Below are 16,142 nucleotides of genomic sequence, written 5' to 3' on the forward strand. Positions count from 1 at the left end.
TATATATATATATATATATATATATATATATATATATATAAAGCAACTGTAAATATTACTGTATGTTCATTTGCATGTCTTAGACAGGTCTGCAACCCTGTCTTTCCCCATTGTCACCCAGCATACAGCACTTCCACTGCAGCAAGGGATTCTGGGAAATGACATGCAAATGAGCACTCAGTGCCACCTTTTGTCTCAAGCTCGTATTACACAAGCCAATCCTCAAGCCAATGCATGCTGTTTTAAACACAGCTTTTAAACAGAGGCTGGGATGAGATGCAAAGCCATTAGACCTACTCACATACATGTTTCAACCTTGATGGGTATCATCAGTGTGAGGCTGGTCTTAATGGCCATATAATGATGTGGTGGGTTCTAAGGTTAGAGATTGCTGGGATTGTGCGTTTTTATTCATTTGAATCCCTATTGGCCAAGGATTTAAACAACCCTTATTTATTTATCAAATATGTTACCAAGAAAAAAAGTACTTTGAGAGTTACCTCTCGTTTTCCTGTATGTCCTGGAGAGTACTGGGGTTTCTGTTTCCGGTAAGTATCTTGGGAACGAGGGGGTCCCTTGAGCTGAACTTAATTCGAGGGTTAGCTCCAAGGACCCCCAGACATGCTCAGGGGACAAAGTACCAACATTTTAGAAGTGACGTGCCTATTCGGGGGGTGGGGGGGGGGGTTATTGGGGAGGGTTTTACTGTCCTATAACTTCCTTATGATAAAACCCTTCTCCGAAATGGTCGTCTTACCTAGTGGGGGTAAGGAAGAAATCTGGTTCTATTTCTGGGGTGGGGGCAGGGAAGAAGTTTGACCTCTGACCTGTGTCCGTGTTGTGTTAATATCTCCTCCCTTTCTTTAGCAGGGAGGGGAGGTAATTAAGGCCTGCAAGCGGGTGATGCAATCCTGTGTAGTTCAGAGACTTATGGGGTATGAACGTCTTTATTGGAGATGTCTTTAATCAAAGGCAGAACGTTACTGTCCCTCGCTAAGTTTAATGTACTCCTGATTTCTTTAGTTTGGTGTGGCCAGCCACCAGCAGAAAGCGCTAACGGAGTGTTAACGGACACGCCGGCGGCGGTCAAGAAGCGACGGGGGCGGAGGAAGAACGTGGAAGGCGCTGATATCCTCTTTATGAACAGGAATAAAATGCCTAATCACGTGAGTGAAGCGATTGGTCGGGGTCCCCTGGTGTCACAGGGAGAACTGGGGGGTTTGGCATTAAGCATTCTTTCCAGAGAGGCACACACGTCGTATATCTAGAACAGGTGCGGTATAGGTGCTTCTCCCCCTCACCCTTATTGTCCTGACCCCTCCCCCTTATTGGTGCTGCTCCCTTCCCGCTTATAGGTGCTTCCCTATAGGTTCTGTGCCCCCCTTATAGGTGGTGCCCCTCTCCATTTATTTTGATCTTTGTAGAGTTGAGACATTTGTTGGTCTCTCTGAGAATTTATACGGAGGTCACTTTTATACGGAGGTCACTTGGAGTTCTCCAATTTATTGCTGGAGATCCTGTCAACTTGCGGCAAAAATAACAATGTTTTCTGCAAATCGTAGGTGGCTCAAATATTCACTGTTGATTTGGTTTTCTTCCCAATTTAATGTTAATTTAATGTTCTGAACAATTCTTTGTTGTTTTGAAAACCTTTGGTGACATGGTGTCTCCCTGCCGCACTCACGCGCTAATCCTGGCGACACGGTGTCTCCCTGCCGCACTTCCTTGCTGATCCTGGCAACACGGTGTCTCCCTGCCGCACTCCCTTTCTGATCCTGGTGACACGGTGTCTTCCTGCCGCACTCCCCTGCTAATCCTGGTGACATGGTGTCTCCCTGCCGCACTCCCTTGCTGATCCTGGCGACACGGTGTCTCCCTGCCGCACTCCCTTGCTGATCCTGGCGACACGGTGTCTCCCTGCCGCACTCCCTTTCTAATCCTGGCGACACAGTGTCTCCCTGACGCACTCACCCGCTGATCCTGGTGACATGGTGTCTCCCTGCCGCACTCCCTTGCTGATCCTGGCGACACGGTGTCTCCCTGCCGCACTCCGTTTCTGATCCTGGCGACACGGTGTCTCCCTGCCGCACTCCCCTGCTGATCCTGGTGACATGGTGTCTCCCTGCCGCACTCCCCTTCTGATCCTGGCGACACGGTGTCTCCTTGCCACACTCCCTTGCTGATCCTGGTGACACGGTGTCTTCCTGCCGCACTCCCTTGCTGATCCTGGTGACACGATGTCTTCCTGTCGCACTCCCTTGCTGATCCTGGTGACACGGTGTCTCCCTGCCGCACTCCCTTTCTGATCCTGGTGACACGGTGTCTCCCTGCCGTACTCCCTTGCTGATTCTGGTGACATGATGTCTTCCTGCCGCACTCCCTTGCTGATCCTGGTGACACGGTGTCTCCCTGCCGCACTCCCTTGCTGATCCTGGCGACACGGTGTCTCCCTGCCGTACTCCCTTGCTGATCCTGGCGACACGGTGTCTTCCTGCCGCTCTCCCTTGCTGATCCTGGTGACATGATGTCTTCCTGCCGCACTCCCTTGCTGATCCTGGTGTCTTCCTGCCGCAATCACTTGCTGATCCTGGCGACACGGTGTCTCCCTGCCGTACTCCCTTGCTGATCCTGGCGACACGGTGTCTTCCTGCCGCACTCCCTTGCTGATCCTGGTGACATGATGTCTTCCTGCCGCACTCCCTTGCTGTTCCTGGTGTCTTCCTGCCGCACTCCCTTGCTGATCCTGGTGTCTTCCTGCCGCACTCCCTTGCTGATCCTGGTGACACGGTGTCTGCCTGCCGCACACCCATGCTGATCCTTATCTTGATTGTATCTTCATGTAATCTAATGGTTGATGTGGCATTCTCGTAAATGTTCTTTATAATATCAATGCACGCTTCATCCACATTTTGCCTTGATGTATTTAAAACCGCTTAGGTGTAGCCAGAATCAAATGCTTTTTCGACATTTACAAATCCTAAGCTGAATGCTAGATCATATTCATTACTTCTGGGAAATCACTTCTTGTACAACTTGGACGTGGTCCATTGTGTTGTATCCACCTTGAACTCCTGCTCGTTCCCTAGGCTGGGCAAGGCAAGTCCAGGGTCTGTTGCTCCCAATTAGTGAGTATCTTCGTACAAATCTTGTAAATTATTGGACGTAGACTGATTGTTGGTCTTTAGTTCTTGAGGTCTTCTTTCTTGTGGATAAGGATGACTACGGGATTACTCCATTGGTCTGGAATTTCCCTGTTCGTTATGCAGCATGGAAAGAGTTCTGCAAGGATTTAGTCTACTTCTTCCCCAGCTTCTTCCAAGATTTCAGCTGTAATTCCATCTTCCCCGGGAGCCTTCCCATTCTTCATGGATTTTGCCACTTCTTCTGGAAGGACGCATGGTATTTCACTGGTGGTTTCTTTTCGCTTGTCCTCTGCTAGATTATGCCCGGTGTTATCTGTGTTCACGTACATCTTCATGTAGAAGTCCTTAACTCTCCTTAGGATCAGCGCACAGTCTTTTATTGTTGATACATCATCATGTTTGAGTGCAATGATTTGCTTCTTTCCACCAAAAGTCGTTTATTTATCTTTAACGAGGCATTTTCCACCTGGGTTTCATTATTTTTTTATTCATTAGCTGTAAAGCAGGGGGTCTCTGGCGCTGAACCTCGGTAAATTTCAGCTCCGATGACACCCTCCGTAGCAGCCCCAGAAGTAAGAAGCTGCATTGTCATCCATCACGGCTCCTATTGGCCCACAGGACCTTTAAACTTGTGGAAGAGATCTGAATCGCCTGTATCTCGGAAACCAGGGTGTCCACAGCTGAATTGAACGTGGTTCAGCTCATGAGACACCCCCTGCTTATCACCTTGGGGAGTGGGGGGTTATTTGACAGGAAATGCCCCATTAAGCATTTGTTATCTTCAATAATCTTCCTCACCATATCACAGTTACATTTTCTTACATCTTCAGTTATATGTTTGGTGATCGTCTTGCACAGCTCTGCATAGTCCTTTCTTATTCTTGCCTCTTGGGATCGCTTCATTTCTTGTTTCATCAGTAACTGCTTTGTCTCATTTGATATTTTGATATATAAATATATTTATATGCATGTACAAACACTTGGTGTGTGTGTTTTGTGGAAGGACAGCCTCGCGGCAGCGTCAGTAAGACACCAAACAGTGGGTTAGGCTTTAACTGCAGTGGTTTTATTGGTCCACAATAATAACTAAAGAATGGGTACACTGTCCCTTTAAGGCTAAACAAATAATAAAATAAATGCCTATCCCTCTTTGGAAGAACAGAAAGCGCACAGAGCGCACCGGGGATTAAAACCAAGAGTGAATAATAAAAAATGAGCAGTGCTCTACTCATAGGGTAATACACATATATGAGTACTAGTGACCTATCAAAAAGATCACATAACACCTAATAGGTGAAAAGAACAATTGATTATTTATTCATAAAAATAAAGAAGAGTCCTAAAGGACCACAACACCTCAAAATTGGATAAGGGTCCAGAGATGCCGTAACAAAAAAGTAATGGTCACCACTGAGTAGTGGTTTTAGTCAGGATATGGTAGCTACCTAATGTAAACTGTAAACTGATGTAAACATGGCATTGGTTAATATCGGACGATGATCAATAGGGAAGTGCATATAGAGGGTAGGCTCTAATGCTGCCTCTATGTGATGTGACATCACATCGGGGCAGCATTAGAGCCTATCCTCTATATGCACTTCCCTATTGATCATCATCATATATTAACCAATGCCATGTTTACATCAGTTTACAGTTTACATTAGGTAGCTACCATATCCTGACTAAAACCACTACTCAGTGGTGACCATTACATTTTTGTTAGGGCATCTCTGGACCCTTATCCAATTAACATGACTATTTATACTGTACCTTGTTATTTATCCTGCCCTTGAGGCGCATAGAGAGTATAACTTATATCTCTCTCTGTGTTTAGTCTGACGGATCAGTATATTCAGACACACTACCTTAGTGAGTCAGACATTACTACCTTTATTGTGCTAGCCATGCAGTCATACAACAGGATATACTTACTGTGCGCATTAGCACAGCTTCCCGCATGCCCCAGCACATCAGGGTTACTTATGATGTCATTAACTTGGAGGACCTATACACTGGCGACACACTTTATTCGAGCTTGGCTAGTCCCACGAATTCGGGTATACCCGGGTGTATTGAGGTTTGTGACTGTTTTCTGCCCGAGTGCATTGAGTTATTTTCCAAGCAGGGATTGAAGCATTTTATTCCCGCTGGCTGCAATACTGCACAGTATATATATATATACTGCATTACAATTCATGAATTTATGCCATCTGGTAGACACACGAAGCATTGCAGCCTATTAAATCCTAATCATTATCATTTAACAGATCAGCCGCCCATCAGCCAGGCATGAACCCAGGCTGGGAAGGCAAATGCAACGGGGCTTGTCAGAGGTGAGGAGTGGCGCATTCCAGGTATCTGCCAGGTACATACTGGGTATTTGCTCGAATAAAGTGTGTCGGTGCAGTATATACCTGCTCACCTGCAGGGTACTCTTACGATTACTTACAATTTCGCCTTGAGAAAGCGTCTCGCGAAACGCGCGCGTCGGCGGCTCTGTCTCCATACGTGCACGCGCAGGGTTCTGATTACTACCGTATTCACAGTCTCACACCGCGAGTTGATGCGGTTCCCTTCCCGTGTGATTTATACAGGCTCTCAGAGTGCCCCGATGGACATTTTGAGCCTCGTTGATAAGATCTGATACAGGCAAATTGTTGCTCTATATATGGTTTTAGTACTTAGTTTAGTTTGGTTCCCCTGCTGTATTGCAACTCTTTGAAGTTGCGCTGGATATTGCTGTTACCCAGGGATCTCCCTGACAGCAGTCCAGGGGTTACTTCACTTTACTATATACTCCACTGTACTCAGCCTCCTTGTCTGTGACCTACCCATGTGTCGGGATTCCTCTGAGAAGGACTATCACAATCCTGTGTTAGTCTATGACACAATATACATTGTCCTCAACATCTGGGTATACTTACCCTGTCACTGCAAACTAAATCAGGTCACTTTAGGTTAACCTGACACAGCACTGTATATATTATACTTATCACAGAAAGAATGAGCTGAGAGCTTACTATACGCAGGAATCATTATTGGCTCCCTTATACCTCATGTACTAGTCCTACTATCTCTACACACATATATATATATATATATATATATATATATATATATATATATATTCACAATTTGGTTCAGATAGTCTCAGCTATAAGTGACTGTTCATACAACCTCTTCATCCGTGAATTCACCTGAGAAAGAGTTTCACTATTCCGTGTCAGTTTGCCAAACTGAGCAAACAGCCTTTAAACTGCTGCTACAAAGGTTATTAGAGGGTATATTCACCCCATCACTGCAAACCGAATTAGGTTACTTCAGGTCAACCTGACACAGCACAGTATATACCATACTTACCACAGAAGAGTTAAGCTGAGACTTACTGCACGCTGGAATTATTCTGGCTTCTTTCAAACCTCAATGTACCGGTCATTATAAGCCCTATAACGTGTATATATATATTTTTACTATTTGGTTCAATCAGTTTTTGCCATTAGTGATTTGCAGCTATCAGTACTTACCTAAGAGCACACCCTGTAAGATTTGTTCCTTACCTCAGATCCTTATTAGGACTGTTGTTTAGTGTGTTACTTGAATCTCATAGAACACACTACTACTCTAGACCCTGAACCTATACGGTTCCAGTATTGAAGATCAGAACACCTTCAGGTCGTTGTTTTTAATACCCAATATTTTACATACTTGTTGCAGTTAATAAAGTTATGTTTTAAACCATTCATTCATCACCAGAGTGTGAACTTGAGTGCTATATTTGGGTTCTATCTCTACCCCACCTTCTTCTGTGCATATACCCAAAGCACCGTTCACCATTTACTTGTCAGTGGCAGAAGCAGGAGCTCCCCTATTGCTTTTCCCAATCCTATTTTCAAAACAGAATCTCACTGAGCAATATCAAAGTCCTTATGCATAGTAATACTGTATATTATTATTAAGTCCTTATCTGCTGTTGGAGACTCGATCCCATGTGAGTCCAGGCAAATCCCTCTGGAGGTTTTCAAATTTGAGCGGAGCGCTGTGTGACTCGTGAATATGAAAAAGAAAATAAATATAATAGTGCAGATGGTACAACAATGATAGTCTGAGTGTATGTACTCTCTGCAATAGTTGTACTCACAGATGACAATGTCAAAGATAGGCGTATCAGAGACCCTTCTCTCTCTGATGGGAGCCCTTTAATGGATCCCCCCTCAGAGTGGTGTCTTGATACAGGAAGCTTGTGGTGTAGATAGTCAATTATTTTCCCAGGGGTATATGGAAGTAAAAGAGAGAGCGCACAATGGAGTAGTATAGTCTAAATTGTATTAGCAGCAGTAGATAAATATATGTATAATACACTCACATTTTGAAAAACAATAGTGTTCGAGGGAGAGGACAGCTGTGGTTGGAGAACGCCGGTTTCTCCAGGAGCGGCGGAGCCCTTCCGCATACGTCACGAATACCCTCGTCACGTCCTGTGTCGTCTTGGGTCAGGGCGGAAGAGGCTGCCTAGTGTGTCCGTCTCCTGATGGTTTGCCAGCACTTGTCTCCAATGATCTCCCCAGCTCAATCACCTCCCGCAGCGGATCGATTCTACGCGTTTCGCTGTGGCTTCTTCAGGAATCGAATTCGATTCCTGAAGAAGCCACAGCGAAACGCGTAGAATCGATCCGCTGCGGGAGGTGATTGAGCTGGGGAGATCATTGGAGACAAGTGCTGGCAAACCATCAGGAGACGGACACACTAGGCAGCCTCTTCCGCCCTGACCCAAGACGACACAGGACGTGACGAGGGTATTCGTGACGTATGCGGAAGGGCTCCGCCGCTCCTGGAGAAACCGGCGTTCTCCAACCACAGCTGTCCTCTCCCTCGAACACTATTGTTTTTCAAAATGTGAGTGTATTATACATATATTTATCTACTGCTGCTAATACAATTTAGACTATACTACTCCATTGTGCGCTCTCTCTTTTACTTCCATATACCCCTGGGAGAATAATTGACTATCTACACCACAAGCTTCCTGTATCAAGACACCACTCTGAGGGGGGATCCATTAAAGGGCTCCCATCAGAGAGAGAAGGGTCTCTGATACGCCTATTTTTGACATTGTCATCTGTGAGTACAACTATTGCAGAGAGTACATACACTCAGACTATCATTGTTGTACCATCTGCACTATTATATTTATTTTCTTTTTCATATTCACGAGTCACACAGCGCTCCGCTCAAATTTGAAAACCTGCACAAGACCCATCTGGACCTGGACAGTCCGCCTCAAGGGTGTAGAGCTGCTTTTTTATTGTTGTATTGCACATTAATATTCCTATTTTTTCACATATTGGTGAAGGTCACTAAACACATTTTGTTTATTCATTATAAATTGAACATCACTGTCACTTATATTGTATAATTATTCAACATTCACTTAGTTTGAGAAGCGCCCGGTTTTTATTTTTGTTTTTGCAAATCCCTCTGGACACTGCAACAGCTTTATTTCTTCCGCAGGGCTGGAACGTCAGTTCCTTGGTGACAGGCTGTGTCCCGCAGCCTGGTGGCCCTCATGGCCAACCTCTGTCTGGGTGTGAGACCCAGCTGGTCCCAGCAGACCGTGCTCCCTGTCGGCTTGGGGAACCAGATCAAAAACTCTCCCCTCTCCTGGCTGGGGAAAGTCACATCTCCCTGTGCAGGCCATTTCCTGCCTTTTTAAATCTCCTGTTCATTTAGGAGTGCTGGTTTACTTAGCTCCAGGTGCAGCAAGCTCCTACAGAGGAATTTAACCTCCTGCACGCTGGAACCTACACAGTGCCAGCTCTCTAGTATACAGGGACAGTGACTCCGTCACTGTGTGTGTGTGTGTGTGTGTGTGTATATATTACAGTGGTTGACAAATCACCAAAAAATCTACTCGCCACCTAGTACCAAACATGTGCTGCTTGGGCCAATATTTACTCGCCCGGGGGTTAAATCCACTCGCCCGGGGCGAGCAAATGTATAGGTTTGTCGAACACTGTTAAATATATATATATATATATATAATTTTTTTGGTACTATCTCTTTTGCAGGTCAGCCCGACTCTGACCCCGGCTGTCGCTTGTCCGCATCCTGCGGGGGTCCATGATGATGACTGCGCTGTCCCTGTAATTAACCTGAAGGATGGGACGAGGCTGGCAGGGGACGACGCCCCCGTAAGGAGGGACCTGGAAAGCTGGCTGAAGGAACATCCGGGTTACGTGGAGGATCTGGGGGCTTTTATCCCTGTGAGTGGCAGACGGGTTCTTACTAACTATAGGAAGATTATTACATTAACATTACAGAGGGCACTGACTAGTATATCCCCGGGCTCCTCTCCTTGGGATGCCCCAGCCAATCGCACATTCACATGCAAGAGAAGTACCAACGTGATTGCTAATGCCTACTGATTCCTACACCGTGGTCTGGCTGGTTATAGTGTTTGTATGTGCATGTGTGTTCTTTTGGTCTGTGTTTTTTATACACATATATTCTATTAGATATGTATGTATATTTGTGTGTGTGTGTATATATATATGTAGCCCCCTTTCCCCCGTGTCTCGGGTGACTACGTGTGGTGCGTTACCTGATAGACTCACCTGATCCATCTGGTGACAACCTTTGAGGGATCCTAGCAGCGCTGGATAACCCCTTCACAGGACCCAAACAATGAATACACAAACGGGTATATAATAACAAGCTTACTGAACATAGATACACTAATAACACACCAACGCATACAGTTAGGTCCGGAAATAATTGGACACTGACACAATTTTCATAATTTTGGCTCTGTACGCCACCACAATGGATTTGAAATGAAACAACCGAGATGCAATAGAAGTGCAGACTTTCAGCTTTAATTCAAGGGGTTGAACAAAAATATCGTATGAAACATTTAGGAATTGTAACCATTTTCATACACAGTCCCCTTATTTCAGGTGCTCAAATGTAATTGGACAAATTAACACAATCATAAATAAAATGTTCATTTTTAATACTTTGTCGAGAATCCTTTGCAGGCAATGATTGCTTGAAGTCTGGAACGCATGGACATCACCAAACGTTGGGTTTCCTCCTTTGTGATGCTTTGCCAGGCCTTTACTGCAGCTGTCTTCAGTTGTTGTTTGTTCGTGGGTCTTTCTGCCTTAAGTTTTGTCTTCAGCAAGTGAAATGAATGCTCGATCGGGTAGAGATCAGGTGATTGACTCGGCCATTGCAAATATTCCACTTCTTTGCCTTAAAAAACGTCTGGGTTGCTTTCGCAGTATGTTTTGGGTCATTGTCCATCTGTAAAATGAAGCGCCGTCCAATCAACTTTGCTGAATTTGGCTGAATCTGAGCAGACAATATATCCCTATACACTTCAGAATTCATCCGGCTGCTTCCGTCTTCTGTCACATCATCAATAAACACTAGTGACCCAGTGCCATGGTAAGCCATGCATGCCCATGCCATCACTGCCTCCACCGTGTTTTACAGATGATGTGATATGCTTCGGATCATGAGCCGTTCCAAGCCTTCTCCATACTTTTTTCTTCCCATCATTCTGGTACAGGTTGATCTTAGTTTCATCTGTCCAAAGAATGCTGTTCCAGAACTAGGCTGGCTTTTTTAGATATTGTTTGGCAAAGTCTAATCTGGCCTTTCTACTCTTGAGGCTTATTAATGGTTTGCACCTTGTGGTGAACCCTCTGTATTTGCTCTTGTGAAGTCTTCTCTTTATGGTACACTTGGATATTGATATGCCTACCACCTGGAGAGTGTTCTTCACTTAGCTGGATGTTGTGAAGGGGTTTTTCTTTACCATGGAAAGGATCCTACGATCATCCACCACTGTTGTCTTCCTTGGACGTCCAGGCCTTTTTGTGTGGCAGAGCTCACCAGTGCCTTCTTTTTTTCTCAGAATGTACCAAACTGCTGATTTGGCCACTCTTAATGTTCCTGCTATCTCTCTGATGGATTATTATTATTTTTTTGCAGCCTAAGAATGCCCTGTTTCACTTGCATTGAGAGCTCCTTTGACCGCATGTTGTGGGTTCACAGCAACCGCTTCCAAATCTGAATGCCACACCTGGAATCAAACTCCAGACCTTTTAGCTGCTTAATTGATGATGAAATGACGAAAGAATAGCCCACACCTGTCCATGAAACAGCTTTTGAGTAAATTGTCCAATTACTTTTGTTCCCTTGAAAAAGAGGGGGCTACATATTAAAGAGATGTAATTCCTAAACCCTTCCTCCAATTTGAATGTGAATACCCTCAAATTAAAGCTGATAGACTTCACTTTAAGCCCATATTCATTATTTAACTGTAACTTGAATTTATTTTGGTACACAGCCGAAATAACAAAACTTGTATCCGTGTCCAATTATTTCTGGACCTAACTGTATCATACAGGCCTTGCACGGCCTTACCCCCACACAGAGCCCCACTGTCCAACCACCTTGTCCACACCCTGGTGAGGTTTCCCCCCAAAGTACTGAGATGCCTTCGGCACCTAACACCCGGTGTCCACAGGAGCCACAACCCACCCCAAAGTGTACGGTAGCGCTACCCACAGAATGTGTGAATCGTTGGTGCACTTGTTGAGCGTGATACCAGCGCACACGGGTACCACTGGCTGATGATAGGATCAGCCTGGTCCCACGTTGTCGGCGTCCGCCTCAGCGTGGGGTGGACTCCCGTTGGAGTGTCCCACATGAAGAGTCTGTCTTGCAGTGGTGGTCTGGTCCCAGACCACAGGCCGCAAGTTCTGCGTGGCATCTTGACTGTGTCCCTGACACTGTAGCTCTAAAGGGCAATGTCCCTATCTAAGGGCTTGCCCCTTAAGCACTCACAAGCTGATTGTGGACTCAGGGCCTACCTGGGGCTGGACACTACCTGCATATGTAGATGCACCATATCAGGTGTGTGTGTGTGTGTTTGTATACATATATATATATATATATACAGTGCTTGACAAATCACCCAAAAATCTACTCGCCGAACCAAAAAATCTACTCGCCACCTAGTCCCGCCTCTAATCCCGCCCCCAACCCCTGCCTCTAATCCCGCCCCCAGTCCCTCGATTTTAAAAATACTAATTCCTAGTAAGAACATTCGTTTTGACATTAGTTTATTTATTGTATTACATTATACTACAATTACTGTAGTCGTGTGTGTGTGTGTGTGTGTGTGTGTGTGTGTGTGTTGTGTGTGTGTGTGTGTGTGTGTGTGTGTGGATGTTACTGCCCCCTGTGTGTGTGTGTGTGTGTGTGTGTGTGTGTGTGTGTGTGTGGATGTTACTGCCCTGTGTGTGTGTGTGTGTGTGTGTGTGTGTGTGTGTGTGTGTTGTGTGAGGATGTTACTGCCCGTGTGTGTGTGTGTGTGTGTGTGTGTGTGTGTGTGTGTGTGTGTGTGTGTGTGTGTGTGTGTGTGTGTGTGTGGATGTTACTGCCCCTGTGTGTGTGTGTGGTGTGTGTGGTGTGTGAGGATGTTACTGCTGTGTGTGTGTGTGTGTGTGTGTGTGTGTGTGTGTGTGTGTGTGTGTGTGGATGTTACTGCCGTGTGTGTGTGTGTGTGTGTGTGTGTGTGTGTGTGTGTGTGTGTGTGTGTGGATGTTACTGCGCCCTGTGTGTGTGTGTGTGTGTCGTGTGTGTGTGTGTGTGTGTGTGTGTGAGGATGTTACTGCGCCCTGTGTGTGTGTGTGTGTGTGTGTGTGTGTGTGTGTGTGTGTGTGTGAGGATGTTACTGCCCCGTGTGTGTGTGTGTGTGTGTGTGTGTGTGTGTGTGTGTGTGTGTGTGTGTGTGTGTGTGTGTGTGTGTGTGTGGATGTTACTGCCCCCTGTGTGAGTGTGTAGTGGATGTACTGCCCCCTGTGTGTGTGTGTGTGTGTGTGTGTGTGTGTGAGTGTGTGTGTGTGTGTGTGTGTGTGTGAGGATGTTACTGCCCTGTGTGTGTGTGTGTGTGTGTGTGTGTGTGTGTGTGTGTGTGTGTGTGTGTGTGTGTGTGTGTGTGTGAGGATGTTACTGCCCGTGTGTGTGTGTGTGTGTGTGTGTGTTGTGTGTGTGTGTGTGTGTGTGTGTGTGTGTGTGTGTGTGTGTGTGTGTGTGGATGTTACTGCCCCCTGTGTGTGTGTGTGTGTGTGTCGTGTGTGTGTGTGTGTGTGTGTGTGTGTGTGTGTGTGTGTGTGTGTGTGTGTGAGGATGTTACTGCTGTGTGTGTTGTGTGTGTGTGTGTGTGTGTGTGTGTGTGTGTGTGTGTGTGTGTGTGAGTGTGTGTGTGTGGGTGTGTGTGTGTGTGTGTGTGTGTGTGAGGATGTTACTGCCCTGTGTGTGTGTGTGTGTGTGTGTGTGTGTTGTGTATGTTACTGCCCCCTGGGTGTGAGGGGGAGGATGGCGCTGCCCCTGGGTGTGAGGGGGAGGGTGGCGCTGCCCCTGTGTGTGAGGGGGAGGATGGCGCTGCCCCTGGGTGTGAGGGGGAGGATGGGCGCTGCCCTGTGTGTGAGGGGAGGATGGCGCTGCCCTGTGTGTGCGGGGGAGGATGGCGCTGCCCTGTGTGTGAGGGGGAGGGTGGCGTCTGCCCCTGTGTGTGAGGGGGAGGATGGCACTGCCCCTGTGTGTGAGGGGGAGGATGGCACTGCCCCTGTGTGTGAGGGGGAGGGTGGCGCTGCCCTGTGTGTGAGGGGGAGGATGGCGCTGCCCCTGGGTGTGAGGAGGAGGATGGCGCTGCCCCTGGGTGTGAGGGGGAGGGTGGCGCTGCCCCTGTGTGTGAGGGGGAGGGTGGCGCTGCCCCTGTGTGTGAGGGGGAGGATGGCACTGCCCCTGTGTGTGTGAGGGGGAGGATGGCACTGCCCTGTGTGTGAGGGGGAGGATGGCGCTGCCCCTGTGTGTGAGGGGGAGGATGGCGCTGCCCCTGGTGTGAGGGGGAGTCGTGGCGCTGCCCCCTGTGTGTGAGGGGGAGGGTGGCGCTGCCCCTGTGTGTGAGGGGGAGGATGGGCACTGCCCCTGTGTGTGAGGGGGAGGATGGCACTGCCCCTGTGTGTGAGGGGGAGGGTGGCGCTGCCCCTGTGTGTGAGGGGGAGGATGGCGCTGCCCTGTGTGTGTGAGGGGGAGGATGGCACTGCCCCTGTGTGTGTGAGGGGGAGGATGGCGCTGCCCCTGTGTGTGTGAGGGGGAGGATGGCACTGCCCCTGTGTGTGTGAGGGGGAGGGTGGCGCTGCCCCTGTGTGTGTGAGGGGGAGGATGGCGCTGCCCCTGTGTGTGAGGGGGAGGATGGCGCTGCCCCTGTGTGTGAGGGGGAGGATGGCGCTGCCCTGTGTGTGAGGGGGAGGATGGTGCTGCCCCTGTGTGTGTGAGGGGGAGGATGGCGCTGCCCCTGTGTGAGGGGGAGGATGGCGCTGCCCCTGTGTGTGAGGGGGTGGATTGGCGCTGCCCCTGTGTGTGTGAGGGGAGGATGGCGCTGCCCCTGTGTGTGTGAGGGGGGAGGATGGCGCTGCCCCTGTGTGTGAGGGGGAGGATGCACTGCCCCTGTGTGTGTGAGGGGGAGGATGGCGCTGCCCTGTGTGTGAGGGTGAGATGGCGCTGCCCCTGTGTGTGTGAGGGGAGGGATGGCGCTGCCCTGTGTGTGAGGGGGAGGATGGTGCTGCCCCTGTGTGTGTGAGGGGGAGGATGGTGCTGCCCCTGTGTGTGTGAGGGGGAGGATGGCACTGCCCCTGTGTGTGAGGGGTAGGGTGGCGCTGCCCCTGTGTGTGAGGGGGAGGATGGCGCTGCCCCTGTGTGTGAAGTTGAGGGTGGCGCTGCCCCTGTGTTTGAGGGGGAGGGTGGCGCTGCCCTGGGTGTGAGGGGGAGGGTGGCGCTGTCCCTGTGTGTGAGGGGGAGGGTGGCGCTGCCCCTGGGTGTGAGGGGGAGGGTGGCACTGCCCCTGGTGTGAGGGGGAGGATGGCACTGCCCCTGTGTGTGTGAGGGGAGGATGGCACTGCCCCAAGTGTGTGAGGGGTAGGGTGGCGCTGCCCCTGTGTGTGAGGGGGAGGATGGCGCTGCCCCTGTGTGTGAAGTTGAGGGTGGCGCTGCCCCTGTGTGTGAGGGGAGGATGGCGCTGCCCCTGTGTGTGAAGTGAGGGTGGCGCTGCCCCTGTGTGTGAGGGAGGATGGCGCTGCCCCTGTGTGTGAAGTTGAGGGTGGCGCTGCCCCTGTGTGTGAGGAGGATGGCGCTGCCCCTGTGTGTGATGGCGAGGGTTGGCGCTGCCCCTGTGTGTGAGGGGGAGGGTGGCGCTGCCCCTGTGTGTGAGGGGGAGGGTGGCGCTGCCCTGTGTGTGAGGGGGAGGGTGGCGCTGCCCCTGTGTGTGAGGGGGAGGGTGGCGCTGCCCCTGGGTGTGAGGGGGAGGGTGGCACTGCCCCTGGGTGTGAGGGGAGGTGGCACTGCCCCTGGGTGTGAGGGGGAGGGTGGCACTGCCCCTGGGTGTGAGGGGGAGGGTGGCACTGCCCCTGGGTGTGAGGGGGAGGGTGGCACTGCCCTGGGTGTGAGGGGGAGGGTGGCACTGGCCCTGGGTGTTAGGGGGAGGATGGCGCTGCCCCTGTGTGTTAGGGGGAGGATGGCGCTGCCCCTGGGTGTGAGGGGGAGGGTGGCACTGCCCCTGGGTGTGAGGGGGAGGGTGGCACTGCCCCTCGTGTGTGAGGGGGAGGGTGGCGCTGCCCCTGTGTGTGAGGGGGAGGGTGGCGCTTCCCTGTGTGTGAGGGGGAGGATGCGCTGCCCCTGTGTGTGAGGGGGAGGGTGGCGCTGCCCTGTGTGTGAGGGGAGGATGCGCTGCCCCTGTGTGTCGAGGGGGAGGGTGGCACTGCCCCTGTGTGTGAGGGGGAGGGTGGCGCTGCCCCTGTCGTGTGAGGGGGAGGATGGCGCTGCCCCTGTGTGTGAGGGGGAGGATGGCGCTGCCCCTGTGTGTGAGGGGGAGGGTGGCACTGCCCCTGGGTGTGAGGGGGAGGGTGGCACTGCCCCTGGGTGTGAGGG

General features: G+C 49.7%; 1 protein-coding gene across 1 annotated transcript in view; it reads left to right on the forward strand.

Moving 5' to 3' along the window:
- Window positions 1-16,142, forward strand: part of CHD9 (chromodomain helicase DNA binding protein 9) — a 197,196-nt gene that overhangs the window by 171,437 nt on the left and 9,617 nt on the right. Inside the window, 2 exon segments of the mRNA XM_075577155.1 lie at window positions 1,024-1,166; window positions 9,209-9,403. Of these exon segments, the coding sequence (XP_075433270.1) occupies window positions 1,024-1,166; window positions 9,209-9,403 (338 nt within the window).

Source organism: Ascaphus truei, chromosome 19 (genome assembly GCF_040206685.1).
Source record: "Ascaphus truei isolate aAscTru1 chromosome 19, aAscTru1.hap1, whole genome shotgun sequence".
NCBI classification, from domain to species: domain Eukaryota; kingdom Metazoa; phylum Chordata; class Amphibia; order Anura; family Ascaphidae; genus Ascaphus; species Ascaphus truei.